Source organism: Micropterus salmoides, unplaced genomic scaffold, assembly GCF_014851395.1.
Source record: "Micropterus salmoides isolate LMB-PRFRI ecotype aquatic unplaced genomic scaffold, ASM1485139v1 Ms_hic_scaffold_22, whole genome shotgun sequence".
In the NCBI taxonomy this organism is placed as follows: Eukaryota; Metazoa; Chordata; class Actinopteri; order Centrarchiformes; family Centrarchidae; genus Micropterus; species Micropterus salmoides.
In genome coordinates, this window is record NW_024041373.1 from 14,580,456 (window position 1) to 14,605,846 (window position 25,391).

The window sequence follows — 25,391 nt, forward strand, 5'->3', positions numbered from 1 at the left end:
AGACACAGGAGGATAAGTCAGGGGATATTTAATACACAACTCTCTCTATCCTCCGCCATCCCTCTCTCCCTGCACTCTCTCTGTCTCTATTGCCCCCCACCTCCCTGTTGCTGTCTGTCTTTTTTTCCTCTGGCTCTCCTTCCCTGTATTTGATTATAGCAATTGTGTGTGTGTGTGTGTGTGTGTGTGTGTGTGTGAGTGTGTGTGAGTGAAGTGGTATTTGTGTGGCAGGTGCTCTGTGGATAAAAGAACAGAAGTTGTAGACGTTCAGCTGTTCTTCTTCTGACACGTGTCTGCAGAAAGATGATAACATTGAAAATAAACTAATAAATTCACACACCCACACACACACAAACATGCAAAACCGTCCTTGAAAATATCCCTAGCTAACTTAGTAGTTTGGAAGATTTGCATTAACAGAGCTTATCCTTGTATCTGAAGACCTTTTCCCATATGCAGCTTAAACCTTACGGCAGTTTATTATGTCACTCTTGATTTTCAGTGTATGCTACAGCAATTCAAAGACCAAGTAATATTAAATGAAATATATTGCCATAGCTGTAGTGGTATCAAAGTAGCAACAATTCCAGGCAAAGCACACAATAAGTACATTTACTCAAGTACAATTTTGAGGTACTTTACTTTTGAGTATTTCTGCTACTTTATACTTCTGCTTCACTACCTTTTTAAATTACATTTATTTGACAGCTTTAATCAGTAGTTACTTTGCAGATTTATATAATTAAAACAAAATATAACCAATAAATTATGTATTTTTATATTTTAAGCTGCCCAGTAGTGTGTATATATAGTAGTTGGAATTAGCCCAGTTGCAACAATAAAGAGATGCTTGTGCATTAATGCATCAATTATTGTAATGCAATTATATTATATTTTGACAGTGGTCATTCTGCATAGTATGTAATTTTACATTTGGTACTTTAAGAACATTTTGATGTTAATATTAATATGTTAATTATAATATAAAACAATTTGAATGCAGGGCTTTTACTTGAATTTTACTATAGGAATGAAATTCTATGGATATACAGTACATACTGTAAGTAATGCTTCTAAAATAAATAGTCAAAGTCCAAGCTTGTCATAATTAAGAACCATTGATACAGTCAAGAAATGTTTGCATATAGGTTTATGTATCAGCCTAAATGAAATTACCGTGTAAGAGGTTCTTTATTGGCACTTTATATGGAACTTTGACAAAAATAAACCTGAATATCGCTGTCAAGATCAAGTCACCATTAAACAATGGAACTATGTGTGTCAAAAAAACAATAAACATGATCTCATCAGAGAAACCACAAAAGTTATAATTAGCTTATGTAATGTTATCCTTACTTTTTTTCTTATATTACAGTTGCTGGTCATGCAGCCTCTTTCTCTGTCTTTTCTTCCATGTCATTTTTTCCCTTTTGTGTCATCTGCAATGTTTGTTTGCAGTTGTGAGGATGGGGGATGAGTTTATCCTTGCTTATAAATTGCTTCGCCGTCCTTTGGGAGAATTTACTGTCTTAGGGAGCTCATGATTACGATGTCCATCTACTGTTCCTAAATTTGCTAACAACTAGCTCTGCTGTTCACGCAAGGCATTTGTCCTATTGATAAAAATATGAAAAGGACACTCCAAAGTTTTTTAAAGATACCATATGTAAGAATGTGAAGCAATTTACATGTATTCATAGCTTTTTACTGCCAATATGTGAATGGATTGTAATGTAAAAATTAGTCTGTCTTGAGTGGATAAGGTCAGCTAATTCGTCCAGACTCCTGGGGCTGATCTCGCTGGTGGATATGCAGGCTTGCCATTTGCAGGTTGCTTTGTCGGCTGGTGTTGCAGGGTGGCTACGTTGCTGCTGACTGGATAACTAGCTTACTTGTTCACAAAATACTGTCTGAGTGCATAATTAAGGTGGGCCAACGATGCATCCATCCAATGCATTTGCTCTCTCTTTAGGTCCAAGCTGGGTTAGTTTGGCTCTTAACATGCTTTCCTCCTGGAGCAATCATAATATTTGCTGTTTGTCCTGACTGTCGGAAGATGCCGTGGGCAGTGATTGTCTCAAGGCCTGCTGTCCCTAATCCACTCCATTGATGAGTGGATTTCTGTCTAAGGCTAATTAAACGATTGCTTTCTGCTAACCAGGAGTGATGCAAGGCATCCATGAGTCTGGCGTTGGTTGTTTGTAGCGTTGGCTGATGGGGTGATTTGCAGATGGAAAACTAGTCAGTATCATCAAAGTTATTATACACAAGTCATGCCACTCAGCAGCCATCTTGTCAATGCCTCCGGGCAGCTATTTCAGACTAACAAGACCAGGGTCCTATCTGACTAAAAGGGGAGAGAGCCAGAACTGCACTTTTACTGGTCAGCTACTGGACTTACAATTGCTATATATGTCAGAGGAGCAACTAGGGATTAAGTGTCTTGCTCAGGGACATATTGGGGGATGGGTTGCAATGAGGGATTGAACCCAGGTCTCTAACACCAAAGGCATAGTCTTATCCATTGCACCATCGCCACCCTAATCAAGACTACACATGGAAATAAACCCCTTGTATACTGTATGTTTTGAGAAGGTTTTCTAAATTACTATGTTCCCAGTCATTCACTCAAGAACGTGAAAAAAAGTGTGAGAAATGTCTGATTCTCACTCTCAATCCATTTATTTTCTCTTTTTTCTCTTTCTCTCTCTCACTACATAGTACAGTAAGGGCACACAAGCCTTGTGGCTGGATTCACAGGGATAAAACATTTATGTTGGGTAGACAGTGGCTATTATTCACCCTGTTTCACAACAACAAAGTAAAGCTACAGGCTGCTGTCATTCTGCCATTGATTTAACTGCCAATTTGATCTTTATTCATGGCTGGCTCCCAATAAACATTTAGGATAACCTTCCTTTATATTGCTGCCAGCTGGTTGAGATTTTATTCATGTTGAATGTTTCACTGTCTTTTGTTCCAATATTAATGTTTTGTTTGGCTGGAAAATTGTGTCGGACTGCTCTGTAATACAGTTGCAGTGTCAGTAATTTCCACTTAAGATTTGTTGTAGTGGTCTTTTTAGAAACAAATCTTTCAACAGCTGAAACCAAACCTTCAGAGAGCTAAGATTCAAACCCTATTACCTGCTAGAAAGTTATTTTTCTTTCGTATCGACCCGATCAGGATGTTTACCTGATTTGGCTTCTGGCAGGAAACAGCAGAGCAGAGTGTTTATGATTTGATGGAAATAAGTTTAGAGGATTGTTGTGCACGATGCAAACCCAATTTAGATTGACTGCATTACACACTCAAAAACAAGGATGCATTTTAAAAATCTTAAATGCATTTAGTGCCAGAAAAGGAGGTTCAAAGTATAACAGCTTTAATGCTGTTCGGTCTGCTGTAGTTTTATCTGAAACATTGTCATTACAGCAAACATGAGTGTTGCTATCTTTTTCAGTATTGGTTAAATGTGTGAGTCAGTGTGTTGGAAATTGTTAATGGCTTGTAATCTTTCATTAACCTCCCACTGTTGGTCTGGGCCTGGGGTTGAATTTAAATGAAGGACAATAACAAAGAGAAAGGAAAAATAGCTTAAGGTTAACAAAACAGTTAACTGCAGGGTTGCTAACCAAGTGTCTTACCTTGCACTGCCCTCTTCAGGTGTAAAAGTTAATTACTGGAATATGTGTTTGAGAAGGTTAGAGGTTTTTAGCCATGTGCTTGAATGTGATGTTTTTAGTGTTGAGAACACTTGTAGGCTATGATAGTTAGTATTGTATAAATGCATGTCATCCAATTACTGAGAAAAAGAAAGAAACGACTACTAATATTAATATTTCATAATAGAAGATTATTATGAAGGGTCTTTCTGATTTTTTTTTACCGAAAGAAAAATGACATGAATTAATCTATATTTTGATTGTCTTTAGATCATCTTGCTTGGCTTACTTTCTATAACAAAAATGTAAAAGAACAATTTGGTTGTAAGTTGTTGATTGTGGTTGTACCTTGATTTAGTAGAAATGCTCCACTCATTCACCCCTCCTTCAAATATTCACATTTACCACCTAAACTTGTTTTCAAGTGTCACATAAATTTGTGTCCAAACAAGACACATGGCATATAGAGCAACATCAGAGAAAACCTCTCTGATCCCTCCGCCTCACCTGATTGTGTGCACGTTCTAAAGAAAACTGTTCATTAGCAGCTCTCTGTAGTTTGTACTGAAACGACTCGGCCTCAGAAGAATGAATGTGTTTTCGTCCCACCTCGCAGTATTAAAAATATCCTCAAAAGCTAATGATCTATGCAAATGGACCTCTGCTTTCACTTATCTAATTGGAAACACACTAGCCAATTTTGAGCACCATTTGTCAATGACCTCCTCTGTGTCTCCTTTGCTGCACGCATTCACACATACACATACACACATACTCCCCCTCCTCTCGCTCTTAGACATTTTAATCAGTTTTGAGAGGAATAATTGCCCAGGTAGACGTCTAAATATGGAGGTATTTCAATTACTCTGTGTGTCTGGCTTCAGGCAAAATATGTCTCACAGAGACTAATCAACTAAGACTGATTAATGTAACATTTTATTACAATCTAAGCGTGTGTGTGTGTGTGTGTGTGTGTGTGTGAGGATGTCAACGTCTTCCGTAGATTAGCATTCAGGTAAGTGAATGTCCATCATTATATGAAGATCAGAACATCTCTTGGGATGAATTACAGGCATCCCTTCCTCATGTACACTGGCCGTAAACAATTTAGGCTAAAATAAGCTCCTGTGATTTCTCGCCCTGAAGGAACCTCACTGCCCTTACAAGACCTTTGGAAGTGATCAGTAGAGGTCAAAGAAGAAACATCTGAGGAACTTTTCTAGAAGCTGTTTTGTACGCTCACCACTGGCCTTCTAATTATATCACTCACACTCTTAATTTCCAAGTAAATGGAGCAACACTTTCACTCTGTTGGACACAGACTACACAGAGCTCATATCTGATTAGCTTTGAAGTAACAGCTGTCATGTTGATGTGTGTGCATATTTGCAGTTATGGATGTGTTTCCATTGTTTACCTGTCATATTAAGAGAAGTGTCACAGATTTGGTGATCAGAATTGAAAGATGTGTAGACGCTAAATTTAGTAGTAGTCGGTTTGTCTGCCAGTCATTGGCTACTGGATGGATTTCCATGAAATGTTGTATAGATATTCAAGCTCCCCAGAGAATGTATTCTAATGACTTTATTAAACCCCTGACTTTTCTTCTAGCACCACCATGAGGTTGACATGTGAAGTTTTGAGCGCAGAGTCCCCACAATTATTGGATGGATTGCCATAAAATTTTATGTTCCTTTCATTTGTCCAAGTCTTAGTTTATGACCAAATACCTGCAAAAATAATGACATTCACCGTCATTATTGCTAATTAGTATATGTTAGAATGCTAAACTAAGATGCTGAACATGGTCATTGTGAGCACATTGGTATGCAGACATTGTAGCATTTAGAACAAAGCAGCACTGTGCCTAAGTCCCAGTCTCAGAACCCATTGGCAATTGTCTGAAGATTATTTAGCCTCTGGGGACAACGGCCTATGTTTCACACTTCTTGTGTAGCCAGCAGATATGTGGATAATGGTCATCCGGGCTGATCCTCTCTTGTGCCAGTCATTGTTTACACTCTGATTAGCAATCTCAGAACCCATCGGCTATCTTCTGCCGACGATTTGAATGCAGATACATTTTTTAAAAGGCTAATAAAAAACTAATCTCTTTGGTGGTTCTGAGTTGGATAAAAAGCTAAATCATTGTCAGACGATAGGCCATAGGTTCTAAGATTGCATTTTGACCAATGCATTCTGTACCTTTTGCTCTCCACACAGACTGTTTACCTGCATTTTTATCCCATTTGAACAATTACACATATGAAGTTGTCAATTTAAAAGACACATTTGTAAGTCAAGAAAGTCGCAGTTTGTCGTAAAACAGTAGCAATTTGTTTTGTGTGAAACTGCTCAATGAACTAAATCTCTCATTTTCGCACAAAATACGTCACCGACACGTTAGCGCTTTAATGTAGCTAATGTTTATCGCTTTGTTGCTACAGGCTAACTTAGCTATGTTCCACGCACAAATTCACTTGATGTGTTTAATCCAATGACTCCTGGTCCTTTCATCACATCATCTACACATGTAAAAATCTTTGACGTTATAACTTCAGTAACGTTAGCTTCAGGCGTCAGTCATTGAGGGAAAAAGTTATCACACCCCATATGCAACATTTTGGGTTAGTGGACTGTAATTAACTGTAGCTGTCACAGTTTTATATTTCAACAGTTTATGACAAACTTGCAAAAGTATCTATCAAATTGACAAATATCAACATATGCAGATCTCTGTTCATAGAGATCACAGACTCACAGAGCCACTATGGCTGTAGACTAGTGTTTTTAGACGTTACTGTTGGTTCAAAAGCATCACCATATTTCAGTATGAAGCAACTCCTAAATAAATGCTGACTTATTAGTCATTGAGATGCTGTTGAAACAAAAGTTATGTTTAATCTGGACATCTAAAAAAAAAACTCACTTCTCAACCAAATTTAGCCTACAGTAACTGAGACATCAAGACATTGAAGGTCCGTGCAACAGTGAAGTAAGCTAAAATTTATATTACTGTTATTAGAACCAACCACAACAACAGTAACAAGTTCAAAGGTCAGTGCCTTACAATATTCCTGGAATCACAGAGCCGTCATAAATTAGACTTAAAGTTAAAGGGGTGGGTTTTTTTGTTTTTTTGCAATATATTGATCTTACATTTCTGTCTCAGTATATGACAGATATCCTAATGTTTTATGTAAGCGATAATGACAGATAAGCACGACCAGCCTTAATCTCTCACACTTTCATCCTTGAGTTTACTCTCAGACTGTGTTTGAGAATATACTGGCCTGAATATGTCACTGTATTTAGAAATTTATGTTCCCTGTTTAATTAGTCATGCCTATAAATGCAGGCTCTAGGTAGATTAGAAATCTCTATAGATGACGAGCTTGAAAGTAGTTCATTTAAAGTATTCATTTATTGACCATTATTCTCAAAAATGTTATCTTTCATCTCAATTTATATGACAAGAACCTTTTGTCTGATCCTTCAGTGCCATCAGTAAGTCTCCCTTATTGTATTTAGAGCAGCCGACTGCCACAGTTGAGTCTCTCACACATTAAATGACAGTGATTGATCCCTGCGCACTTTGAGGGTCCACGGGCCCAGTTTGTTACATTAACTCAGTCTGGGGCTACAAAATCATTCCTTTTTGCCATTTTGTTTTCCAAAGAGCATGCATCTGCCTTTGATTAAGTGTAGGTTATTAATTTCACAAGGCTGCTCTAAGATGTGTGCTCCCCGAGGCTCAGCAGCGATACGGTAGCTCTAGGCCTCATTTTGCCTCTGAGAATCATTAATCACACTACAGACAAAACAAGCTCTCCATAAACTAGACAGACACATGCATTTATATAATTTATAAAATTTACAACCTGAAAGACAAAATTATTCTTTTAAAGTGCTAGACACTAAATATTCCACCATCTCACACTCCTGTTTGTTGGGTGAAAAGGAGGAAGTTGTATGATGTTTTCGTAGAGCCACAAAGTCCGCAGAGGAGGTCAGCGTGTTGGATGGCTTAACAAGATGTTGCACTGTGACTCGAAACGTTTTTTTTTAACCATGACCATGAGCCAAGGTTATTATAGTTTTGAATTTTTCATTAGTTTTTATTTTTATTTTTGTTTTCAATTTCAGTTTAGTTTTAATTCGTTTTTAACGTGGGTTTGCTAGTTTAGTTTAGTTTAATTTTTTGAAAATGGTTAGTTTAGTTTTTATTAGTTTCAGTGTTAGTTTTAGTCTTGTAACTGTATTGTCAGTTGTAGATCTGTATTTGATGCTCTGTTGATGCTTGTATGTTGTTCCTCAAATGTAAGTCGCTTTGGATAAAAGCGTCTGCCAAATGGGTAAATGTAAATGCCAGGTTCAGTTTAGTTCAGTCCAGTTTAGTTTTTTCACAAAACATTAAAATGCAAGTACAATCATTAGAAATAATGCAGATTTGTGAAAAGGGACACCTTTTTAAAGCTATCTGAAGCTTGTACATAGGGGCCCAAACACTAAGCAAATATTTGAAGTACTAACACATCATCTTAATAAATAATACAAATAAATGAAGCACATGCAGCCTACAGTATAATTTCTAACCTACATACAGAAAACCCTAAGAGCTAAACTACCCTAATCCTACTACCCAGTGGTCCCAAGAAATTCATTACATCAGTCTCTAGTTCTATTACCACTGTGGGCATCCTTCTGGTGGTCTTGGTTAAATAGGCGAAATACAATAAATGGAGGTAAAATACAATTGATGGACAGCTAAGAAATTGGAAGATAGTGTAGGCCACCCTTGGATGCCCCCCTTGGAGCCATAAACAACAGGTCCCTAGAACCCTGAAGGCAAGTATGACTGGAAAGCAGTTATATTAAAATCTAAACCTTTATTAATCAAAAATAGGTATTAAAACAAGGTGAAGCACAAAGAGACAGGTTGGCTGAGATATCACTGAGCCCATAAAACACACACTAGCTGACATGCAGTAAATATAATGACCAGCAGACACAGTTAACCCAGTGCTAGGGGAGCTCACAATCATTGTACTAGGGACAAGTTCATCACACATGCAGGATGAGCACTAAGCCAGACCATCAGAACAGAACAAAACAAGGAAAAGAAAACCACCAAGACAGTGACTCATTACATGCAACCCAAACTAAACACAACTATATACAGCAGTTGCACTCATATTATTGTGCACACACGTATAAAAGATAATACAAAACATGTTCCAATGTTCCCATGTGCCGATCCCTACCTGGGTCTCCCCAACAAAGTTACCCCTAACGTTACATGGGGCTCTCCTCGTAACAGCGGTCGCCACGCTGAGGCCAGACGCCATCCTGGCCCCCGGGCTCTCTTGACGGATAAAGCAATCTTGGCAGGACAGCCACATGACACGCAGTGGGCCAGCTCTTCATGCGGAGGACAAAAGATAACAAACCCGCGGCTCACCAACAGGTCAGTTAATCTCCGCGCGCACCGCTTAGACACCGGCCAGACCAACTACCCCGCAATGTCAGTTCCACTGGCTTCAACGCTTTCATTTTTGCCATTGTGATTTGTGACTAATGGGGAGGGTTAAGCCGAATTATGTATATCTGCTTTTAGGGACGTCAAATCATAAAACACTAACGTGTAGTTCTGGAGGGGAGTTACAAACAAGATTCTGATACCTCTGATTGCATCTATCGGTGCTGAGTAATGATCTAATACCAGTGCTCTCTTTATCCCAAATTAAATCTCACAATCATCTGTATTTCTGCAGGGAACACATTAGAATACTTTCTGTGTAAGGCAGTACAAGGTCAGGGGTTGCTCTCTGCAGCCCACTGTGACCTAATGACTAAATGACTGACAACGGAAGTTGATTTTTTATAATGAAACTGAAAAGAAAGAGTCGATCATCTGGCCAATGCCCAGTCAGTTTACAGTAATAAGGTTGGGATGGGGGTAGAGTGTATCCCTTTGCTATTTAGAATGATCACTTTCTAACCTTTCATACCTTCATCAAATCCCACCTCAACATTATGTTTCAGTGTGTTCAAAAGGCTATATTCTGTACTGTACTGTAATGCCATCTTGGTTTTCTGCTTGAAATGTTAAAAGGTCTAAATCATTCTTACACATAGCCCCCATCAGGTTTGTTAAATCCATATGGGATGAAAAATGTAAACCAAATGCATCCTCATAATTCCCTTCTTTAAAATCCTCCCCCCCCCAGTTTTTCAGTTCCAGTTCTTTAGAGATTGAGTCTGTGGTAGGATGTCAGTGTGCCAGATGCCAGATGTGACATCAATATATCCCATGCCAACTGAAATATTCCCCACTGTGCTGGATTATATGCAATACATGTTATAGCCAGATTTCACCTCCAGGCCGTGTGTTTGTGTGTGCATGTGTGTTGACTTTACACTCAGGGGAGATTGCCACATCTGTGAGTTTGTCCACAGTAGCCACTGGGTCAGATGCTTCGCCACTCTGTCGTCACAGCCTCCCTCCTCCCTTCTGTTAGTCTTTCTCAGTCCTTCATTTTCCCCCTGTTACCTCTTTAAGCTTGTATCATTTTTTTTGGATTCAGACATTGCTAGACCCCTGGTTGCTGTTATTGCCGTTAACCATTCCATCTTGCCCCTCCTTTCCCCATCTGTATTCCTATTTCATCTCCAATTCATTTTTCTCATCTGTCTTATGTCCCTCCCTCTCTGTTCCCCTCTTAACCTACAAGTAGTACTCCTCCATCCTTTTCCCTCCTTCCATTTCTCCTCTCCCTCCTCTTTCCCCCCTTCATTCAGTCCAATCACTGACCCAATTAAACATGAGGAGGGACACAGCAGGAGGAGAGTGACGAGGTAAGGCAAGAAAGGAAGGGAGAGGGAGGACAGGCAGGGAGTAGAGAGTTTGAGAGTCAGTAGCTGGATAAGCAGAGAGAGTCAGGAAACAATTGCTGCCAACCTGCCAGGACACACATGGTGAATTGTCCGAACTTCACCTGGAACTTAAACAACCTTTGACAGCCTCAGAGGCGACGGGGGTGGAGCAGCAAGTCGACAGTCCTGCTGCCACGCACTTATTGTTCTCGATGAAGAAGCGAGGAGAATAACAATCTACCTTCAGTGAAGAAAGCAGGCGGGGAGACGTGCGGAGTTAGGATGGCCAAATACCGGCACATCGAGGGAGACTGAGAGGAGAGATTGAAGAGACGAAGACGTTGCATTCCTGGTTGGAGCTGAGGGGGGGGGACGTGGTTGCCTTGGGGCAAGAGAAAGATTTTTGTTGACAGAAACAGAGAGAGAGGAAGGGGGGAAAGGATGCATCTGTTCTTCCAAGACAAGTGGGAGGTGGAGGGGCTGCAGACTGTGGGCATCCTTCTGGTGGTCTGCAGCTCGCTCAAACTGATGCACTTTCTGGGGCTTATCGACCTTTCCACGGCAGGTAAGAGAAATGGTAAGAGAGCGAGAGAGAGGCGCCAAGTGAGAAGTCAAAATGATGAATATGGTGAGGGGACATTAGGGGGAATACACTCAGATGGAAAGGGGAGTGTCTACATATGTATTAGTGTGTTTATAATGTTTAAACATAACAAAGTAGTTTGCCCTGATTTCTTAATTAAATAGCTGTCACACCTATTTATGGTCCTGTGTGTATGTGTGTGTGTGTGTGTGTCTGTGTGTTTGCGCAGATATTTGTCTGAGACTGACATACTCACATATAAGTGGATGAACGTTAAAACTGATTATTTTGCTGCATTTATGACAGAACGGAGATTCAAAATGTCTAAACAAATACATTTGAAGGAATAATTAAATACTTCTTACATCTCTTGCCATTCTTACTGTGGTGAGGATGTGATTTTTTAAAATATCTTTTTTGTTTTTGTTTAAAAGGGCATTCCACTGATTTTATACGTCAAAATCATTTTGCTACTCGTGAAGAGTCTGAAAATCTGATAAGATGACCCTGGCGATGTCATCACAAGCTTGGGCTTGGGGGAGTATTTATATTTTTTGGGCATTTTGCCTCTATAAGATTAGGTACAGTAGGGATGTAGACATGAAATGGAGAGGGAGAAAAGGGGGGTATGACATGCAACAAAGATACCTGTCTGGAATGCAACTGCCATGTTTCAGGGTGGGTTCACACCATAGACTGTATATAAGAAATGGACGTAGTCATCGTGACATCACCCGTTGGTTTGTGGACTGCCGTTTTGAAGCCTCGAGTTTGGCCGATAGGGACGTCAAGTTTTTGCAACCAGGAAGTGCCCGAAAGTGACGATACGGCGGAGCTAACGGCCGTGTGGAGCTAGCTAGCTTGCTTAGCTAGGTGCAACTGTAACTCATGTTAACTGTCATTTTAACTGGGCTGATAATTTTGTCTAGCGAACAACAGTCTTAAAACTAAATGTACTCACCAGAGAAAGTGAACAGCCAACTCCTAATAAGCTTTTTCAACGGCGCTGGTTAAATTTACACAGCGCTGAGGGTACAAGTCGGCTCTAGCCTGATTGACAGGTCGCTATGGTAATGACTTGTCAATCATAGATAATCCCGCCCTGAAACATACTCTGCTTTTTGGTCTATTTTAAAATAAATGGGACCATAATTTACTAAATGAACATAATTTTGCATTGAAGAAGACTTGAAACTAGCGACTGAGACCATAAACTCATCAGGAAAGTGTTTACTGGGGTAATTATTCAGCTGAGAAGTAGGGTCATTTTCCCATTTTTTCTAATGGAGCCGGACTTCTTTTTGCAACCAGAAGAGTCGCCCCAAGGCTGGATTTTCAATAGAATTCAGGTTTCAGGGACTTCCGCATTCGCTTCATATTGTAGACCGGAAGCTTCCCGCTTGGTTCACACCTAAAGGTCCAGTTCCTGAATCAACCAATGTGAGGATGATACATTGTTTCAATTTTGCAGCTGATCTGGTTTGTGAAATTGTAAACAAAAGCTATGTGGTTGAAATGGCGTTTGATTATTGGTCATACAGTTGCATTTTTTATGACTAAGCCTGACTTACGAATAACAACTAGCAAGCGTCAATTTTGCTAACACAGCCAAACATCAAGCAAGTGCAACAACACAAGACATAGCAATATTACTAACAGAAGGAATGCCAGCTCAATGTCTGTCCTGCAGCCTTTTATTTCACGAAGCTCATATCTTGGTCACTCTCTTTCATTAGTCTTAGCTTTCTCCGTCAACATCCTTTTCTGTCTCTTTGTCTCTGCCATTAGCTAAGGTTACGTCCATAAAGGCTGCTGAGCCCGGTCATGTTGTCCACTCGCCTGGCTCCAGCACGACATGCCCGCCGCTCTCCCCCAGCAGCAGCATAATGTTGCTTAAACTTGGGTGGCAAGCTAGCCAACAAAGCTAGACAACAACGATACAAGAGAGTACTTGTTACTTACAGTAATGTTACCGATGTCCAAGTGTGTAATCTAGTAAGTTTGTTAACATCAACTTGAGATTTTTAGCTAGCAGCTAAATCTCTGTCTGGCTGATTTTTGTGCGAGTCTGCAAACATACGCAAACATCAAGCAAGCACAAAAACACAAGACAAAACAAGCCAACTAATAAGTTATTACTTACTAGTCCTACAGAAAGAAGGCCAGCTCGACATCTGTTCTGCATCCTTTTAGCTATTGCCGACGCCAACAAGTAAAATGTTTGCTCTCCTAGCCATATGTTCGTCTACCGGCACACTGCTGATGCATCGCGTAGTACACCCGTAATTGAATTGAATAGATTGGCTCCCTTGTCACTGATACCCATCCAGCTATTTGTGTCGGTATCGGGCCGATATCCAATATCACTTTGGGATCAGTGCCATCCCTAGTTCTTATGCAACTTCTTAAGTATCTGAGAAACATTCTCTTCAGTATTCAGGAGGCAGCTCACTTTGTTGTGAGATCAAGGTTGTCCCATGCTAGTTGACATTTTGGTAGCAAAGTCACCAAAAAGCAATCTTTTCTTTTATGCCTCTAATGAGTCGTGTAATACTAATACTTGGATTGCAGTTAAAGAGGTAATATACTTTTTGGCATTTTCCCTTTCCTTTAATGTCATATCTTTTTTGTGCATGTAATATGTTTGCAAAGTGAAAAAGCCCAAAGTCCACTCCAAAGGGATTTACAAGCTCCCACAGAAAACACTGCTTTGAACTGCCTGAATACAGCTCGATTGTAGTCCAGCCTTAACTTCCACATCCTCTCTATGTCACTGTGTATCACGCGTCATAATGCTCACCTAGCAGGTAGTGTGGCATGCCTTCAAAACACTGGTGGAGAAATATACTGAGCTGCAGCACACACAGTGACAAGACTTCCACCCGCTGCCTCCCCTCACACCCACCCTCCCTACAGAACGTAAGATACCAGTGCACAGTTAAATGTTACGAATGAAAGATAAATTTGTTACAAATGAATAACTTACCACTGTGAAACGTCTTCCTCCAGTCTAGGTTGTGAAGCTGGTTTGAATTGTTTTGCCTCGTTTTCGGGATCATGTATGGCTGAACCGAAGCCACGTGGTTACCGAAGCGACTTTGTTTTGGATCACTATTCCTTGCTTGTCAGGACCCGCCCTACTCTGCTTCTGATTAGCAAGTACCCCCTTACCTAGGAACTCCGCATGTGCAACTACCAAAGATCTTATAGAAGTGAGATGCCTCACTTGGTAGCTACAACAGAGCATACAACACACAGGGGTGAAAAGAGATGCTGCAGTAATGTGCAGTAAGACAAAAACATGGTGTTTTTTGAAAATGAAACTATGTAAAACTATTTTGGTACAACTCCTAAATATATTTATGAACCTGAAAATGAGCATAATATGACCTCTTTAAGAGTGAGATAGGCAGGAGAAGTGGGAGGAGATTCATTCTATTAGGTCAGGCCTCATCTGAAACTACAGTCCCCGTCCACACTACTGCCTTTTCCTTTCAAAACGGAGACCTTTTTTGCTACATTTGCACCTCCCAACCTGAAACGGAGAAGTTTGAAAATGCTGCTGACCCCGTTTTTCGTTTTGAAACTCCAGAGGGCGTTTTAGTGAAGACAGAAAAAAACAGAGGACTTTTGAAATGATGATACAGACGCTCACGTTTGGCTCTCTGATTGGGTCTCACAAGTCATGCAAAATAGAAACAGGATGCTGCTGACAGAGTTTTTGACAGGGTATTTTTATTTAAATATTTTGTACTGTGCAAATAACACTTATCTGCCCACACTTGTACTGTGCATGTTGCCGTTTTCCTTTGCGACGACTCCAAGTCTGTTTTTTCGCCGCCACACTCCCGTGTTACATTCAGTAACAGTCTCAGCTCCTTATTGGTCAATGCAAAAAAAATCTGGTCTGATTCTTCATCTGCATTACTTTATTCTTTTGCCAAATCTTCTGTATCTACGGAATAGACCATCTGCTTCATGTTTACACCGGCAGGCGCATGCCCAGTGTACGTGAATGGCCACTAGATGTGCGTTTTCAGTCGTTTCAATGTAGACAAAGATCAACTTTAGCTAAAATACTGGTGTGGACGGAAATTGTATTTGTTTTAATTCTCTGTTTCTAAACTAAAACGGAGTAGCGTAGATGGGGCCTACAGGCACATGAAGAACCAACTTGAACCAGGAGGACACATATAAGTTCTGATTTTATGCTAATATATGTGATTTAAAATGCAGTTCAACTTCTCTCTTCACTAAGTGCCATGAGGACCTGGAGGTAATACGTAGCTGAAAGGTTCACTATTGGATCTGCACAACTAATCTGTATCTCCATCAGCAGTATGCTGTATCACTGTGTTTCTAAACTGTAATATGTTTTTTGCCTTCTTTTCAGTTTAGTGATTACATGGTTTCTCTGTGCCTCGAGAAAATTCTCAGATCTCTTGCTTATGGTTTATGAAACACGAAGCTCCTTTAAAAGTTACTGGATATTGCCAAAAATGTGTTGCCATCAAGCTAAAAATAGAGCTGCTTTTCTTATTTCCTGAGAAGTTGTGATGGTCTGTCAGTGTACCCTAGGAGAAGCTATTGAACTGTAATTGCACAGTCACCACAGGGCATGCTGGGTAAGGGTGTCATAATGCTGAAGAATACAGAAAGTACCCCTCTCCCCAACGCTCTCAACCCACCACCGTCTGATGAGAAATAGTATTTACTTTTTTGCCTACTCAGGCCAAAATGCTCTCATTGTCAGTGCCACTCAAAAAACAATTTTAACTTCAAAGGCTGGAGAACAAATTGATCACGTTACTTCAATAGCATAGTGAGCGCAGTAACCTACTTGTTTTCAACAAAGGACACAGCATTCTGTTAATATCAGATACAACTTCAATTAAAACAATAGCAACTTAGTTTCTATGATAAATAGATAGATAGATAGATAGATAGATAGATGTTTTATCAAATATAGGGGACCTTAAAGAGAAGTGCTTGTGTGCGTGGGCATATTAAAATCAGGTTAATCCCTCTGAAATCAAACATCTATTCCAAGACAGACTTGGCCAAGACAGCTGGTGCACATTTACTCAAAGACATCACAACAAGCAAGAAATTTCATCACCAGCAAAGAAGAGAGGGCTATGAGACGGGGAGAGAGGAAAGGGTGTCTCATATCTGAGCAGTGACAGTTTCCAGAAAATCCAGCTTTCATGGTTCTTACAAGTATTTCAAGCTTAGTGTCCCATGCAGAGCAGAGGAAGTAGAAATCATGATGTTTTTTTTGTTTTTGTTTTTGTTTCTTACCTACCTCTGTCCAGGCCTTCAGAACAATCAGTTGAAATTAAATTTAGTCTGCTCACACCCAGCGACAAGTTGTACAACACAATAACAATAAGGGTTGAGAAGGCTACTTTGAAAATGTATTTCACAACAGTTACTAATACATACCTCATAAAAACTACAATCTTTAATGCTATACAAGAGCAGAGTCTTTGATACCGTTGGACTATGTTTTTTGTCACTGATAAATACCTGTCTTGTCTCTGGTCATGTTCCGTCCGCTTTTAAACATGCTGTCGTACAGCCCCTGCTAAAAAAGGAAAAACTCGACCCCTCTGTTCTCTGTAACTTCAGGCCCATCTCTAAACTGTCTTTCTTATCTAAAGTCCTGGAGAAAGTAGTTTTTACCCAGCTGCAAACATTTTTAATTAATAATAATGTTTATGAAAAGTTCCAGTCCGGCTTCAAACCCCGTCACAGCACTGAAACGGCACTTTTAAGAGTTTTTAATGATTTGGTTTTAACTGTTGACTCAGGATTCTCTGCCGGTCTAGTGCTCTTAGACCTCACTGCTGCCTTTGACACTGTTGACCACTCAATCCTCTTGTCACGGTTGGAAAATAGTGTGGTAATCAAAGGTACTGCACTTACGTGGTTTCAATCCTATCTAACCGATAGGAGCTTCTCTGTCCACCTCGGTGATTATTCCTCTGAGACAGCCCCATTTACCTGCGGTGTCCCTTAAGGTTCTGTCTGAGGCCCCATCTTATTTTCTTTGTATATGCTGCCCCTGGCCTCCATTTTTGAGAGGTATGAGGTCTTTCCACTGTTTTGCAGACGATATTCAAATTTATTTGCCCCTGAATGTAAAAGCAAAGGGCTCACTGCAGCGTGGATGAATCTAAATTTCCTCAACCTAAACGGAGACAAGACAGAGATCATAGTGTTTGGACGCCCTGAACTGCTTGATGTAGATTCTCTTGGCCCTTTAACTTCAAACAGCCGCTCAACTGTGAGGAGTCTTGGTGTTGTATTGGATAGTGTGTTTACATTTGATAAACAGATATCCGCCACTATTAGATCCTGCTTTTTCCAGTTGAGAACTATAGCCAAGGTAAAGACCTATCTCCCTCCTAAAGATTTGGAGAGGGTGATAAATGCCTTCATAACTTCCCGCCTTGACTATTGCTACTTCTTATATGTGGGCTTAGACAAGTCATCGCTTCAGCGCCTGCAGTTAGTCCAAAATACTGCTGCATGCCTCCTGACAGGAAAGAAGAAGAGGGACCACATCACACCTATGTTGCGCTCCCTCCACTGGCTTCCTGTTCATTACAGGATTGATTTTAAAATCTTACTTTTAACTTTTAAATGCCTTAATGGATTGGCTCCATTGTACTTAATAGAGCTTCTTCACGTTCATACTGCAGCTAGAGTGCTGAGATCCGCCAATCTCCTTCTCCTGGATGTACCCAGAAGCAGACTTAAAACCAGAGGAGATCAAGCCTTTAGTGTAGCTGCTCCAAACCTGTGGAACAACCTGCCAGTCCATATGAGAACCGCCCCAACTCTCGAACATTTTAAATCATTGTAAAAACACATCTCTTTTCTCTGGCATTTCCTTCGACTTAAGTCTGTTATTATTCCTGGCAATTTTAATATCACTATATATCGTATACTGTATTATAATGTTTTATTGCTGTACTTTACTGTGTGAGTAGTGTCTTGTTGTTATTTAACCTGTTATTGTTATTGTTTAACCTGTGAAGCACCTTGGCCAACCTTGGTTGTTTTAAGTGTGCTATAATAAAAATTGATATTGATATTGATATTGATAAGAGACTATCTGTAACTTTAAACATAACCATTATATATACCTTAAGCACTGGTGTTTTACTGTATTGAGGTGTTTAGACCTTGCTAGTGTTTCCATTTTTGTTTCCTACTTTATATTTGTCCTTCCATACTGTATCTTGCAAATTGAATATATATTCATTCTAATCCACTACATTTATGTGACAGCTGTAGTTATATTGACTATTATAAACAAAACATGATGAACTCATAAAATATGATGCATTGTCATGCAGTCAATTAAACTAACAATAGTACATAAAGAAGTAAAAATTGACAAACGATCTCACCCCAAGGTCCATTTAGTTGTTGTTCTGGGTCTTTCGATGTTACATGATCTTTCTCAGCATGTGGAGTTACCCAGTTGTCATGAAAATGTTTTCTGAGTGCCCAAAGGACTTCCGCCCATGTTGGCTTAAAAGTTTCTTTCTTGACATTGGAAACAGCAATTGACAATCTCAAGGTCCATTTAGTAGATTAGTCCATTTAGTGACAATTATCTTCAATTTATTCAACCATTATCTTCAATCAGTGACAACATTATTATGACATCCACCACTGCTTAGAAATGCATTGTGATTACTTTGCCAGACAAACTTAAATATTTACTTTTTTGTGTTTGTTTTATAAAGGTAAAGATCAGAAATGGTGAACAATGACAGGAATATCTTTTGTAGATGTGCATACAAGCAAAGGCAATACTCTCTATATTTAGTCTCCTCCATCTTTCTTCAGAAGTACCCTATTTATTCTTATACATTTGACTATTGGTCAAAATATTTGATAAACATTTCTGTATTGTGGTCAGTTGTTGGGTCCACATGGAAAAAGATAATGTACTTACACACACAGAGACCCCGGGGCAGAGAGTGCTGGATGTATTAATGGATGATGCCAGAGACACAGGTCAGGAGGGCCAGAGTCGCTGAGGCTCCATGGAGCAGAGAGACAACAGGGTGTCAGAAGCTAGATAATCAGTGGAGGTGCTGTGGTTCTGTTGGTTTTCTTCACATCATGGCCTTCATTCCTCAGACCGCTGGGGTTCTGCTAAAAGGGGTGAGGGAACTGTTACCATGGAAACTAAGAGGCAAGCGTAAGTACGTGGGTTCATGTGTTTTACTTCCTCTATCTGATTTTCATTATCTTTGGCTGTGAAACACAGCCAACATCATGAGGTTTGCTTGCTTTGAGATGAAGTGGCATTATGGTGGTCGACGTGACGGGCTATAGTTGTTGCAGTACATTTGTGTGGCAAGTTATATTCCACTATGAAGTGAAGTCCTTGTTTAAATTGATTGTGAGTGAAAACTGTTGATGTTTGACTTGATGTGTTTTGAATTGAAATTCTCCGCTGGCATTGAATACAGTTTGCTGAATGTGGCGTGGTGATATGAGAGCCAGTCTGACTGGGGACACACCGTGTGTTTCTAGGGGTCACGCTGTGTTGCTGTTGTGTGGCAATATCTACTGTTTGAAGTGGTACTCGTGGTCTCCCATCGCTAAGCCAGGTCAGCGGGAAATTACCAATTTGACTTGACGGCATGAATCACTCTGATGTTGCATCTGTCCGTTGCATGGAGTGTGTTTTCGGTTTTACAGGCATGTGTGCATGTGCGTGCGGAAACAGAATTACATTTGCAGACTTGAGTGTGTGTGTCTAACCTATTTGCTATGGTTGGTGATTGCAGGTAATCCTTCCAACAGCCAAAGCAAAAAAACCATAAAGCAGCGATTCCTCAAGCTGCTGCCATGCTGCAATCCCTCGGTTACCCCCTCAATCAGTGAAAGCAAGTGCTCCTTCACTCTCTTTACATCTGAACTTCATTGCATGTGTCCAGCTTCTTTAGGGGACTAAAAAGGTTCATACAGACTCTTGTATGGATACAGTCCTGTACTCATAGCCACCGCAACAGACAGTGCACACATTAATCCACATACAGTCACATAGGAACACACAACCCCACACACGCTGAAACACTGGTGTTGTTGCTGCTAATGGGTCAGACCTGTTTTCCCATTTTGTGATTCTAAGTGTGTTCTGTTCTCGTGGGCAATGGACCGTGCGTGCGTGTGTGAGTCCTATCACAGAGATACCAGGCTGATAAAGATTAAAGTGAGGTCAATACGAGTAGGATCTAGAGGTCTGAGAACGTATAATACATGACATTTGCTATGAGTTGTCAGGTATTTTTTGGAGAAACAGATGGAACGAGAACGGGATGAGGAATATCTGTTAGTGACCACATTTCCACACCTTTTAAAATGTCTCTTCTTCATTTTTATTAGCGTTAAATCTCTTCTCTCACTTCCTTGGCATTTAGGGTTCTCCCCACTTTCTTCAGTGTACTTGAGCTTTCAGACAGGAAATTCAGTCGTTTTACAGATGTATTACTGACCATGTTTTGCTTTGTGATATGAAGTGCTGTAACTTATGATGGAACAAAGATGTGTGGAAATTGCTTGATATAGTAACCTCACAATTATGGATAAAAATTGCATTCATGTTTTGATGCAGTGATAAAATAATGATGAACATTGTTGTAAATAAAGGATAGTATTTTGCTCTATGAATAAAGTATAATACTTATATAATACTTGCATGATGAGCTCAGTGTCAGTTTCATTATAATTTGTTGGCCAGGTCAGGGTAGTGATGATGCTAACTGACATTGGTCTCTTCCTCACACAGACAGCGTGGAAGATGACTTTGAGTTATCCACTGTGTGCCATCGCCCTGAAAGCATGGACAAGCTGCAGGAGCAGACTAAGTTCACCAAGAAGGAGCTGCAAGTGCTCTACAGGGGCTTCAAAAATGTAGGTCTGGCTGAAGAAGAGAGCGATGAGGCAGGGGAGAGAGATGGCAAATCAACAAATAAACCTAAAACAATCTGGTTCTAGTTACATCAATATGGGAGTTAGAGCAGTATCAGTCTGGTGAGAGCTGACGTTACATAGTAGTGCCTTTATATATTCTGTGCAAGGTGGGAACTAATGAGTTTTCTCACATTTGTATCCCAGGAGTGTCCAAGTGGTGTGGTGAATGAGGAGAACTTTAAGACCATTTACTCCCAGTTCTTCCCGCAGGGAGGTGAGTTGCCAACTTCTACCACTAAAGCTGAAAAGCTGTGTCCATAATACTTTAATTTACACCGTTTTTTTCTAGTATAAATAACATCATTCATCTGATTCTGTAGAGGTACACATGCTTTTCATCATCACAATGAAATGAACTAATTAACTCATTATAAATTTGCTCTGCTGAACTATAGTTCTTGCACTGCAAAAGGGTGAGGCCATTTTTCATTTCATGATATTTAGGTTGATGAAATGTTAACCACTCGCCTCCAGTTGTATTTGAAATTATTCTTATATCTAGGCTATATTTAGCCCGCTGCTAATCCTAGCTGTTCAAAGACTTTGCCTCATGTTTCGGGGGCACACGGGTTACTGTAAGTCTCTACCTTTGCAGATTCAAGTATGTATGCACATTTCCTGTTTGAAGCCTTCGACACTAACAAGAACGGCTCAGTTAGTTTTGAGGTGAGCTCTATTCTTATATCGGCTTCCTTTTAAGAGATAAAAGAAAAATATGTGCTCCAAGTGAAACTTGCCACCACAGCTGTATCCACAAAGATGTGTATTCCCTCTACATACCTGCCCACAGAGTTAAGTGCTGTGAGAAAGATTTGACTTAATTTACTGTGTCAAGATTCAAGTAATGCCAAAACAATACAGTTAACTGTTCCCCTTCTATCCCAGGACTTTGTATTTGGCCTGTCTATTATCCTGAGAGGGACCATTAATGACCGGTTAAACTGGGCGTTCAACCTCTATGACCTGAACAAGGACGGTTGCATCACCAAAGAGGTAACACACACCATGTCACACTGGTCACACTGTTCTTTGGTTGCTCTGAATTACCTGCTTTAATGGCTTCTAAGCAGGGCCGTAGCTACCAGTGAGGACTTTAGCGCCATGTCCTTGGTATGTATAGGGATGTTAAGGGTTTTGGCAACCTACTATTATGTATAAATTTCAATTTAGGAGGAAATCGAGTGCGGGAATTGGCTGAAAGTTATTGATCACTGGCTTCATCAACTTTACTATGTCAACTATGTCAAACATACAGTATATATTTATATAACCAGGATATAAGTTATTTTTGGGTGTAACTGAAAGAAAATAGTCACACTCTAACAAAACGTACACTAGTCATTTTTTTAATGAAACAAGGACAAAAAATACAATAAAATCAAATTATCCTAAAATCTTGTATGTAGGCTTCTAGGAGTCATGACCTATGTACTTTCCAACATTTCTACATTCTATAATAAAATGTTCTCCCTTTTGTCATTCACTTTCCAGGAGATGTTGGACATCATGAAGTCCATCTATGACATGATGGGGAAGTACACATACCCCAATATGCAGGACGATGCTCCAAGAGAACATGTGGAGAGCTTCTTCCAGGTCAAACTCAACAGTCTTTATTTTCTACATTGAACAAAATTATAACCCCACACAAATATATTCTGTAAAAGAAGATAATGTACAAAATTAATTCAGTACAATACTTCTTTAGTGAGTAAATCTTTGGCTGCCATTTCTTTTCTTTTAGAAAATGGACCGGAATAAAGATGGGGTGGTCACTATAGAGGAGTTCATCGAGTCATGCAAAAAGGTGGGACAGAAAAGCGGACTTTCAAATCCTAAAGAAATACTAAATATACTTATTTGCATTCTTGCCAAGAGGTAGATGAATACACTCATGTCTGTGCACTAAGTGTGCAGCTAGAGGCAGAAGCCGATCAGCTTAGCTTTACATAAAGACTGAAAGTCGGGGGACATAGCAAACCTTGCTCTTTCCAAAGTTCAAAAATCCTTCCTCCTGGAAGAATTAACGGAGACTCATCATTTTGCATTTCTGTTTGTGCACAGACAAAGCAAATAAGGTATAACATGTTAATTGGTCCGGTTTAAGGTGCTGGTAGCTGGATCTTTTTACTTTGGACAAAGCCAGGCTACCTGTTTCCCGCTCTTTATGCTAAGTGTCTCCCGGCTCAAGCTTCATATCAATTTTCTCACCTAAAGCTCAGCAAGAAAGAAAATAATGCAAAATGTCAGCCTATACCTTTAACCCTCACTTTCCCTAGTGTGAATCATTTAGGTAATACTCCTTACCCAAACCTCTTGTCCATGTCTAGGACGAGAACATCATGCAGTCCATGCAGCTGTTTGACAACGTCATCTAAGAATCTGGACCAGAGAGGATGCTGGCACCAGGGAGAGGTGTGTGTGTGTGTGTGTAAGAGGAATTGGAATTGGAATTGAAAAGAGAGAAAGTGATTGCAAATGTAAGTGTGTGTGTGTGTGTGTGTGTGTGTGTGTGGCGCCGTCCTCTGACTTGCAAGCTTGTGTTTGTGTGTCTGTTGAGAGCTGGGAGTCCTGAGGGCACCGAGAAGCCCTCTTCCTGGACCCCCAAGCAACAATGGAGTTTTCCCAACTCCCTTCCTCATCATGCAGAACCTTCGTTTCACACCAGAAACACAGAGAAAGAAGGAAAGCAGTGGACTCACAGGCACTGGCACACCCAAGACCCCTCAACTGTTTTATTTTAACTTTTATTTATGAAGTTACAGATGAAGGAACTATATCAGCCTGTAATGGCTGAACTCAGAGGGAGGAAGTTGCTCCCGAACCTTGATCTAACACTTTTCCCCTTTTCCCTGTGATTTGGATTTGTGAATCTGATCCTGCCTCTGTGCATGTGGGTGACACCTCCCTGGAGCCGCTAGCCGTATTTACCCCTCATGCCCCGGCTATAAAGAGAAATGAGTCTGCTGCCATCTAGTGGAGGAGAGAGAGAAAGACACTTCCTGAGGAAACAACTGATGAATTGGAGATCCAAGCGTTCTTGTTTCATGGGGGTTCAAGTGTTGTTTTCCATGAGGAACTGATTTCAGTATCGCATGATGATGTCACTAATATCCAATTATGTATTTACAGAGATACTCCAAAGTCTGCTTGTCTGTCTGCTGTTCCTAGTCATTCACAGGTGCCTCACCCTTTGTGTATGTGTGTGCGCATGTGTAACAGAAAGAGATGTCACCCATCTTACTCTAATGGGACAATACCCACCTCCATTCATGAGATTCTGGTAGAATAATTTCCGGCCTTCCAAACTATTACAGTCCTAGCTGTAGGTGTCTATTAACTGTTGTATATTTTCTTGCATTCCCAGTGGCGTGGTAGTAGGCAGTACGTGGGGATTGCACAGTGTTTGACAAGCTCCATCCCATCCCAGCTTCTCTCAACACAGGGATGGCATACCACAGTCGTACTTGTCTATCAATATACATTCAAGGGGAATTTATTAGTTTGCAGACTGTATTTGTGAACTTCTTGTAATCGGAAATGTCACGTGGTTGTAGCAGGTTCTGCCACTTCAAAGAAAATCTCAAAACCCTAGTTGCATTAAATTAGGCTCATTCAATTTCAAAGAGGCATAGTGTGTGTGTGTGTGTGTGTGTGTGTACACTGTTAGTGAGACATGGTTCGATATTAATTTTTTATGCCCCCCATTCCGTATTCTCCCTCTCTCTGTAACACCAAAGAGAAGATACATTTAAGAGGTATAGAAAGCCACTCTAAATTAAGACATAAAGCCCACCCGTGGGTGAAGAGAGAGGGGGATGCTGTGTAGTAAGTAGGGCAAGGGGCAATCAGAGATAAAAGGATGTCATTTTGTAAACCGGCACCATGGTGTGCTGTCCAAACAGAAGTGTAGCTTTAGGTTATAAACCCACTTGTTGCACTCTGATGAATTAATTATTTTGGGAGAATTTGCAACCACGTATTAATTTCCTTCTTTTCAAACTAGAACTACTCTTAAATCTAAGTTGGTGTAAGTTGAAGAGGCACTCAAGCCTGTGATTAAATAGGCTGTAGTGTCATTTAAATGCAGAGAGAATAAACACGGAAAAGCAATAATGTTCTCTACCACGTATCAGCACCTTTGCACTCATCCGACCTCTCATTCCTCTCAGAGCACAGTATTACGGTGTCCTAGGGCCCTGATGAAAATATGCACATCTAACCCTGCAATTATATTTTTTCCTGTTCTTTTACTTTTCTGG

At 40.2% G+C, this 25,391-nt stretch overlaps 1 protein-coding gene across 2 annotated transcripts in view; it reads left to right on the top strand.

Moving 5' to 3' along the window:
• LOC119917436 (Kv channel-interacting protein 2-like) overlaps positions 1–25,385 on the top strand; it is a 74,301-nt gene extending 48,916 nt beyond the window's left edge. Inside the window, exons 2-10 of one of the 2 annotated variants that reach the window (XM_038737761.1) lie at positions 19,944–20,042; positions 20,945–21,069; positions 21,274–21,343; positions 21,725–21,795; positions 22,015–22,122; positions 22,621–22,725; positions 22,874–22,936; positions 23,460–23,544; positions 23,690–25,385. In XM_038737761.1, the coding sequence (XP_038593689.1) occupies positions 19,944–20,042; positions 20,945–21,069; positions 21,274–21,343; positions 21,725–21,795; positions 22,015–22,122; positions 22,621–22,725; positions 22,874–22,936; positions 23,460–23,507 (689 nt within the window). In that variant the 3' untranslated portion in view covers positions 23,508–23,544; positions 23,690–25,385. The remainder of the gene's footprint in view (positions 1–19,943; positions 20,043–20,944; positions 21,070–21,273; positions 21,344–21,724; positions 21,796–22,014; positions 22,123–22,620; positions 22,726–22,873; positions 22,937–23,459; positions 23,545–23,689) is intronic. The other variant, XM_038737762.1, reaches the window with a different exon arrangement.
• Positions 25,386–25,391: the final 6 nt, after the last annotated feature.